This window comes from Bombus impatiens, unplaced genomic scaffold (assembly GCF_000188095.3).
Source record: "Bombus impatiens unplaced genomic scaffold, BIMP_2.2 scf_0463, whole genome shotgun sequence".
NCBI lineage: Eukaryota > Metazoa > Arthropoda > Insecta > Hymenoptera > Apidae > Bombus > Bombus impatiens.
Genome location: NT_176882.1, coordinates 1,470,612 through 1,480,533, shown reverse-complemented (window position 1 = coordinate 1,480,533; position 9,922 = coordinate 1,470,612). Strand labels below are relative to the sequence as shown.

Below are 9,922 nucleotides of genomic sequence, written 5' to 3'. Positions count from 1 at the left end.
AAAGAAAAAAAAAAAAAAAAAAAAAAAAAAAAAATTCTAATCTCATCGCGTCGTAGCTCGCGACTACTAACTGTTATACACACATCGTCGTGAACATTTTGCTTACGATCGAGAAAGAAAAGAAAAAAAAGAGGAAAAAAATGAATCGACTGATATTTTTTTGTTTATTTGGATTTTTATCGAGGTTTTGGTAGTGGCGAGCTCCACGTTCTTCCGTCAACAGGGGTCTTAACTAATCGGTGACGACTTACTTAACGAATGTTTCTCAATTTTTTAAGTCGCGCATCGGCATTTAGGTGCATACATCCTGGGGGCAAGAAGTCTATTTGATATTTATATTTTAATATACACGGGCCGATTATATTTAGTGTATTGTAATTATTGAATATTAATTGAAAGCCCCGGGGGCTGCTCGTCCAGCGGTACGATAGAGTCATTAATTTACTTTTGGAGCAGCAGTATAAAACATTAAAAGAAGGAACGAACATGGAAAAACGAAATACATAATTCGACGGACGAGCAGGTCGCCGGGGCAAGAACCACGATTTTCTGTATATTACTGTAGTATAATAATCAAACACTAAAGACTAATGCTTAAGGTGATCGATAAGAGCCTCCGACGCTCTTCGAAGCCGCGTAAGTGTAATCGAGAAATTATGCAAACTAAACGATTAAAAAAGCAAACAAAAAAGAAAAGAGTGCAAGAGAAATAAAAAGAAAGAAACGAATAAACGAAAAGAAACACACATATACATAAAAAAAAAGATAATAATAAAACGTTTCAATTAAACGACAGAGAAAGAAAGAGAAAAATACACACATCGGTACCAGGCATCACTATGTTTTAAATGGTTAATAAATGCAGATGTCCGTGTATTCGCTCGGACACTTTTTCAACTGAATTTTCGCTGTCCTTTTACGGCTGTATTATTTTGTCAAACGCTCTTTGTCTCAAACCCTTGTTTCTTCGTTTTACTTTGCTTTTCGCGCGCTATGGCCGCGACTCAAACCTGATTCCATTGCAACGTCGACGTTCTATCGACGATCAATGGATCATCGCTATGATATTCCTTCGTATCTGTTCTACCCTTTCGTCGACGAACGGTATACGAAAATAGAAACAACATGGTGTCCTGTGTTCTTGCCGTACGCGTAAGAGCGAGCACGTCGCAGAGTCGGTCTGTACGCCGTACGCGGACATCGGAGTTACCGGTTCTCAACTTCCTGCATTCTTTAGTTTCTGGCGCAACCTACGCGTGTCTGGCGTTACAGCAGGAAGAAACTGCGATTCCGTCGTGTCGGTTTTACGAAAGAAATTTAACCAGGAGATCGTTAAGGTATAACGACAGCATAACAAGATCGATCAATGAGCTCGTGAACGAAAGAATCGAGGAAGAGAAAGAGAATGGACGATATACAGTGGCTCTCGGAAGTATTTGAACACTTTTAAAAACCTTTTACAAATATATTAAGCATGTTATAGGAAACATTTTGAAATGTCATTAACACCGTGGCAGAACACGATTTTCACGATTATATTGATTCGAGTTGGGACGAATCTGTAAATGTATATAGCGTTAATCAAACAGTTTCGTACAACACGATATATATTCGGAAAAATTGTGGTTGGCGTTCAAATTGGTAAAGTACTGTACTCTACCGCTCAAAAGTATTCAGATACTTGATTATTTTTAATATACAGTATCTATATGCTTTAATTATAAATTTATAGAATCGAGCTACGATGATTTTATTTGTTATAATTACCACGGCTACGTGCAATAGCGTATCATAAACCGACCAAATTGATTTCTGCAAGTGAATACGCAGTAATATGATTGACGCTTGTGATCGTCGAATCTTTCTATTACGATATCGAATGTATGAGTTCCTAGAATCCAATGTTTCCAGCGAAGTCTATAATAATTTACCGCCCGGTGACTCCATAAGCGAGCAATGAGTGTTGCTTCTAATTACTCTGATTCAGTATTAACCGGTTGTATTCGGCATATTTTTCATTTCCTTATTTCTTTTTTCGTACAACGCGAAGACGAAACTTCAAGGAGATGATCTTTGAAAACTTCAAGGAAATGATCGTATCTTTAAAAAGCTCGGACCTGGTGTAATTTTCTGCTATATAACCATCGGTAATCTCTTTTTGCCCCCCTAGAGGAAACATGCGAGTTGTTCGCTAGATTTACGATGTCCGCTCAGATGTCCGGACAGCAGAGTGTAAAGGGTTAATTTGTATACTTCAATAAAATTAGTAAGTAGATAGAGTAAAAAGTGTCCTGATACTTATGAGCGATATTGTGTACGCACCGACTCATTTGTAATATCGCGCAGCTTCGAAGAAAAGCTTTTGAAAAGAGAAAAATAGAGTCCATTACATGTGTAATTACACTTGGTGGGAGAGATACAACGAAGTTGTAAATTAAAATAACAATTAGCAACATAGATTGATGTATCTAGTGTCTATGTTCAATGTCAATATGCACCTCGTAGATGGATTTTGAATCTCAAACCGTGGAAGTCATTGGCGAATCGATTCGTATTCAATTTTTCTATAATATCCGGATCGCGTGAAAAATAGCGAACTGTGCGTGTCTAGAAATTGCTTCTCAGATTACACTACGCATTATTTGTTACTTTCATCGCAATCTTCCCGACATTCTTGACCAAATTATAATCTTCTAACGTTAAAAATATCTCACGTTTGAACAATGATACGCGCGATGTCTTCTGTAATGTTATGTCAAATATGCTTTTTATCATCTTGCTGTATCTCTTTCATCAACAATACGTACCTGTTATCACTTAAGCACGCAATCAAAGCAACCGTTCGATCGAACCACAAATAAAATATGAAAAGAACGAAGAAAAAAAGAAAAAGAAAAAAATAAAGACCGCAACGGTCAAGGGGGAAACATTTGATCAAAAGAGCCTCGCGTTCGTGTAAGCCAAGCCATAGATGAAAACTCGTTAGGGGAAGTAGAGGAATAGCAAACAGAACGTCTCTTTTTATATCTTTGCATCAAATTCAGCGAACCACGAATTCTTTCTGGGGACTCGGAATAAGTAACTTAGCGCGTGTCTTATTCGCGACGTGTTTCTTCTCTGCTCTATATCTAACTGTGCTTTTAGCATAATACATTTGTACATGGTCTACGTGGTATAAACAGATACACACAGCATACACACACGATGAAAATATGTAGCGTCGATTTTTACTCGGAGCACGTAGAAACGCGTGTTATAAAGCGTCTAATTGTAATATATACGATAAAATATAGAACGCAAAATGAATTCTGTAGAGCAAAAATACTGATACACGTCTATACACGTACATACACTCGATACGATAACTGCGTATTGTTCGACGTAAGTTTTTCTCGTAGTTTCTCGATCGTGTTAGTCACTAAAGTTAATTATCTGTCCTAAGTAACCGACCAAAACGGACTAACGTTATCTTCCGGAAAGCTATGGTAAGGCGATTGCGCGGTTCAACTATATTTCGTTGAAAATATATTCGAAACGAGACGAGAAAATGGTTCAAATATCTGTAGCTCCTCTAAAGTCAGACTAAATTCTTTACACTTTAACAATGGTAAAAAGATTTGCCATCCCTAAAAAGAAAAAAGAGTAAGGATCAAACTTTGCGTTAGCAGTTCTTAAAACGGGAACGTAGGGTTAGTTGCTTATCGGGTTGAACTACGTAACTTCTTCCTTAAAAGAAAGGAAATAAGGGAAAGAACATATCAGTATCACGGTCGTCGATACGAAAAATCTGATATTCTCTTTTTAAAAGTTTCTAAAAATAGACGGTTGAACAGAACATATTTTTCTCCTGTTTTCTATCTGTTCTTAGTTTTTCGGAAAAACGTACCATTCACCTAGATAGTACAATAAAAAGTAGAAGTTCCTTGCAAACGTGCTGAGAGGCGGGACTGTTTTTAATTAGAAAGCGCGCATTCTAATTAACCGAAGTAGCCAGGTTACGAATCTAACAGTAGGTGTTAGTTAAACGAATCGAGTAAATTGAATTGATTGGACCGACAGGCGGTATTTATCAGATTTTTCAAATACGCGTTTCTGTCACGATAAATAGTGGTAATTGTTCGATCGACGATAAAATTGGTTCGACACGAAAATGATACCTTAGACACGAAAAGAAAGTACGCAGAAATGTAAGAAGTGCAGGAAGCTTTAAAAATACAGTAACTACGAGATAAAGGATGAAAGAAAAAAGTAAAGAAAGAGGAAGAATGTATATGCGAATACTAACGTGTTTTCCCGTGTCGTAAAAAAGATCGTTCGTTTTCAGCCTGATATAATATCTCTCGTCGAAGTAGACTATATGCAGTTTTTCTTTTTTTTTTTTCTTTTTTAAGAAGAATAAAAATAAGCTTTCGAAGATACGTAGCCATGATCTCGAATTAAACTCAATCGACGTACAGTATCGTGTAATATTCGTTTATCGCGAGCAAAAGTTTCGAAGATGCCGATGAGTTCAATATAAAGGAAGAACGAAGGAAAAGAAATGGATTACGTACTATCTAAGCATGCGACTGAATAATCAACCTGAAATTATTGCAATATTGCGTAACATTGTAGAAGATAATAGTCAACGATTGTATAAAGAGTACGACATTTATGAGCAATGTTATATGAGTATGTGTATATATATACATATATATATATATAAAAGTACCTACTACATATATATGCGTATACTTGTAATAATTGATAAAACCAGGGTAAACATTAACTATTATCTATGTGTAATATTTAAAGAGCGCCTGGTGCGCAATCCGCGCACAGCTGCTCCGTATGTCTCTGTAATAATTATGCGTGTTTGCATTTATGAAATAGAAGAGGAAAAGAAAATGTATATTATATGATACTAATATTAATATTAATATTAACGACGATAGATATGCCCGACGACACATCTTATTGTAAATAACGGTAATAAGAACTAATCGCACGGTTCTCAATTCGTTTAACACGTTGCCCCTGTTCGTGTAAACGCGTTGAGAATCCGCGGTACTTTAAATTTTGAGAGAACGGCGAACAAAATAAATGAGACGAAGCGGCGCTGCGTGTAAACGTGGAAGGAAAAGTCAAGAGAAGAAAAGAAAAAAACAAGTAACTAAGTAGACTGTCGTAGGTTTATTACTCGTTATTATTGCTCCTGCCTATTCGCAAACTTTGACTGTAATTATCTCGTAAACACGTTGGACCAAGTCGTTGTGAGCACTAGCTGTAAATTGTAGAACGTCGTTCCGACGGTTTTATGATCGTCGAAAGGCTTTGAGTTTAAACGCTCGAACAGAAATTCTAGTAGCTTGTATCGCGTATACCAATTGTCCAAGCGAAGAAAACCGATTTGATAAAAAGTGTCTATCGTTTTACAGTATTAAAACAAGTCATTAAGTGCACGGCATATATCGTAATTATTGCGCCTATATCACCGTAATCCAATAAACGTTCCTTGCACAGATTTTCTATACAAAAGTATTCTGAGATTTGGATCAACTTTAAAAAATCCACATGATACATAAGTCAACTCGTGCGAAGATATTTGCGCTTAGATATTGAATTAATTTATACCAAACAGTTAGCGATCGCGTCAACAGCCATCGAGTATCGTATATCGATTTTATTTTTTAATAATTGAACAGATCCAAAGAGAATTGGACGAGAGTAGACGAGAGTACAAGCTACGAGAGATGCTTCACTTCTGTCTAAAGAGGAGTCAAGCTCTGCTCGAACTTTTTTGTATTTTGTACACGCGACGCTCACATCGACAAGGCTTGCAAAACGGAAGACTTCGTAGACCTCGAAATATTTGCTAAATTTTACTATCGTGTTATCTCTTGCGAATCGCTTGATGGACTTTTACAAGATTATCGTGTTGGTATCTTTCGAAAAAGTTGAGGAAAAGATAAAGAGGAACACCTTTAACTTGCAATTAGATTGAAACGCGAAATTACGACCTATTGTTGGTAGAAAGAATGAACGAAAGTAGCGAAAGTAGCTTTTCAACACACTCTTCGTTTCTTTTCGATAATGGCACCAACGAAGATCACGTAAACCGTCTTCGTGTGGTGAAGAAAAAAAGTCGAAATCTATCAAAGTCCCGATAAACAATTGGAAAGTTATTCGTCAATACATCAATGTTGCATTATTTGTGTAATAACGTTAAACGGCAAGCAAATTACTACTATCACGAAATATATTGATAGACCGATGATAATAATGTAACGATACTACTACAAAGTGAATGTTGCCTTTTATCACATTGGTTAATCGTAAACAAAGGAGAAAAAACTTAATTAATTACATACAATTATATTAACGACGACTAATAACTATAAATACTATCTATTGTATTATGAGTACTAATAACAATTGCTATGTACACATGGAGGTTCGTATGATTGTAAATGATATGTGTTGCGTTGATATGTAACGCGTCCCTATGTTAAAATGGGGACTGTGAAAATAAATCAACCAGACACTTTGTTGGCCTTCTATATTGCCCTGACACACAGGAATATTATATATACTTGATATGAGTCGACTGAAATGTTTTTAATAAACACTAGTGCCTCAAATGTGACAAATTTTAGTTATTTTCATTTATTTTTCGTTCATAGGTATAGTATAAATACTACATCTACTTGCACGAAGACGGAATTAACGTCCAACAAACATATACGAACTGTACCGCTCCATTCTATCAGTCAGTATTTACTGGAACAAATAAGTATACCGACAACGTCGACAGTTCATTTTAAAATACAGATGCGTCCAAATCCATTATAATCGAATAAATGGCAACATTATTAGCCAGAATTATTACGCGAATCATTCCCGGTTGCTATCGTGTGTATGGTCGCTTCCATGTGTTCTATGGGAAATGGCTTTGATGGTGCATGAAAAAAATATCGCATAAATCCTGTTGCCAGTAGAAGGTGCATTCCAAGAATTATCACAATATACATTATCCTATATCTTCCTGAAAGTTAATTTACTTTATCTACGTATTCTTATGGTTTTAAAAATGTGTATGTTTTTATATGTAATACCTGATATTAGGGGGAGTAAAGATCTCAATAATACTCCTCCAGATAAAAAGGTCGCTAGTGCAACTAAACTCCATTGTAACCATTCAAATTGAATTGTCCATAGAAAAGCTACTGGAATATAAATGGCTAAAGAGTACCCATAAAGACATAAAAGTTCCAAAAGGCCAGGTGTTGCGTAAGACTAAAACAAAGATGTCCCTTGAATGTTATTATTATGTAGTGTCTCTTAGGAAAGATAAATGGGCAAAGTCAAACCTCGATTAATTCCTCCTCTGTATTTCTTGAACTGGTGGTCCACTTCATTGCACCCCATAACGTAAGTGGTAATAGCCATGCGTACAAAAATATACAGGTGGCAGCATAAGACACAATATGAAATTCATACCTCCAGTGATATTTGCCTGAATTAGCTGTATGTAAATAATCAGCCAGATTACCACTAATGGCTATAGAAAATATTAGTGTAACGCATATCCAAAATGGACCATAAAGATCTGGATTTGGTCTAATATGAGATATCAAATAATTATCACTGCCATGTGGAAACATAGACCTTTTGATTCTTTCTACCACGTCATCTGTCTTTACGTTGAAGAATTTCTGGTAATATTCTATTGTCCAAAAGCTATGCGATGCTGCTAAAATGGAAGCGATACAGTGTTCTAAAGAAGTGCATAGACTGAAATTGATGTAACAGATGTAACATAATATCTTAAATTATAATATTCGCGTTTACCACAGGAATAACAACAATCGTTATAAAGTTATTTGAAACTAAATAAAAGATCGCATAAATATAAACCTTCACTTTTATCGGGCATTCCTTGAAGATCTTCGATAATACCAATTCCCGTAGGATCGTTTGAGAGGTTATTAAAACCTTGATGACTGGAAGTATTGACATCCAGTTGTGCTTGACCAATATTTCCTTCATGATTTATTGAAGGAAAATCTTGAAACGAAATGAACTGTGAATCGCTTGTTTTAGATTGACTTCCATCCATAGCTGTTTATTTTGTAATTTTGTCCATCCGTTTGACAGAAGTGACGCATAGACATTGCCAGAGATGAGTACGTGGGAAGATCGCCGATGCAATGTTAAATAAATCAACCAAAAAATGCGCACAAAGAATAACGGTCTTTAACGGCTAACAGACGAACTACACGCACATTTCTTCTCCAGTACTCTTGGTGGGAGAAGAGAGGGGAAATGTGTATTTGTATCGGCGCGGTAACAGCGTGTTTTCTATAATGGTAGACAAAATCATTTTCTATCGAGACTCTACCTCTTTAATTATACATTCTCGAAAATATAAATTAGCATCAAAATCCGCAGTCTAATCGTGATTATTTATCTCTACATTTAATAATTTACACTGTAATGAAATTCATATTGTAATATTTTAATAAAAAAATAATATTAAAAGAATATAATAAATTAAAGAGATATTTCAACACATACATATAGCTGCTTTTACAGAAATGCTTTTGTAGTATTATATTATCCGGTTAATATACCTTTAACAAATGAATCAGATAAAGACAATGTCAATCTATTTCAACTATTAATGAAGGTTTTCCTAAATATAGTATTTTACTCACTATATTTTTTTGTTTTTATTATTTCAGTATTGTTTCAAAGTTTAGTTAAATATTAGAAATAATTTGTTTTTTTTTGTATTGATTACAGAAAAACCACTCTGACGGCAGAAACAACAAACATGATACTGCAAGCAACCAGCAGAAACAACAAACATGATACTGCAAGCAACCAGCAGCAACAATCTTCTTGGAAATGATTATATCATATAATAAAAAATAAAGTCATTTATTGTAATTTATCTCTGGTGCTATTTTATGTTCCTAATAAACTTAATCCAATACCAATACTTACCTATACTTACCAGTTTTGTCGGAGTCTCTCGTCATTTTTTATAACTTAACCGTATGGGAACTGTAAAGGATTTGGGGATTATGGATGTTGGAAGGATTTTAAATGACTAAACGTTTTGTTGATTTACAAAATAAAATTGTTTTTTTCAATTCAATTTGCCATTTTACAATAATTGTACAATTGTACGAGTTCATCAATCTCTGTATAACTATTCGTGTAATTGTGTAATTTTATAATAATTTGACTTCGTGGCTCGACCAATGAAAGTACGACAAATCTTCTGATGCAAAAATAAGGATTAAAATCTTATAAGTGCTTGCGGTACGGAATTTTGTCGGAGTTTTCAAAATGCCACTAATTGTGAAGAGCTGCTTTCGGCTAACTGAGTACTGTCCGGTCTGAAGATGCCTTTCCCCTCTTTTCATGCATATTCGTTCGTTTTTCCCACCAAAAGCATCTGAGGAAGAAATGTGTGGATAGTTCAGCTGTTTGATCACTAGAGGCGGTAATTCGTGCAGCGAACTTTTTCCTGAATTTTTCTCATGCTCATTGGCGATCTCTCAACACATCTCTGATATTGTAAAGAGGAATATGTATGCACATACATATATGTATACATCTCTTTATTTGATTCTTCTCGTCATTTGACGTTATCAATGACGTTATTTATTAGTATATTTTTGAATAGTTTCATTTTACATGATACACGTCATTAGATAAAAGATAGTTAGATAGATGTGCAGGTATTAATAAAAACGCATATAAGTTATATGTATGAATTTATATAATTGTAAATCCCATACAATTTTTATTAATATAACATATATAAGATAACATCTATACAGAATCGTATAAAAATCATACTTTTTATAATTAAACAAAATAACAAAAATTTAATTTTGTAGTTAAGGCAATGGTGAATAAATTAATAAAA

The 9,922-nt window shown here is 34.8% G+C and overlaps 1 protein-coding gene across 2 annotated transcripts; it reads right to left on the bottom strand.

Annotated features, from left to right (window-relative positions):
• Positions 1-5,153: 5,153 nt before the first annotated feature.
• Positions 5,154-8,222, bottom strand: LOC100740179 (protein YIPF1). 2 transcript variants are annotated; one of them, XM_003490598.4, is made up of 4 exons: positions 7,897-8,222; positions 7,350-7,732; positions 7,095-7,275; positions 5,154-7,024 (listed from the first exon to the last, which is right to left on the bottom strand). In XM_003490598.4, the coding sequence occupies exons 1-4, from the start codon at positions 8,096-8,098 to the stop codon at positions 6,852-6,854; spliced, it is 939 nt and encodes a 312-aa protein (XP_003490646.1). In that variant the 5' UTR covers positions 8,099-8,222; the 3' UTR covers positions 5,154-6,851. The 2 variants fall into 2 exon arrangements, with proteins under 2 accessions (XP_003490646.1, XP_012242647.1); XM_012387224.3 differs by having other exon boundaries at positions 7,350-7,729; positions 7,897-8,217.
• Between the last annotated feature and the right edge of the window lie 1,700 nt (positions 8,223-9,922).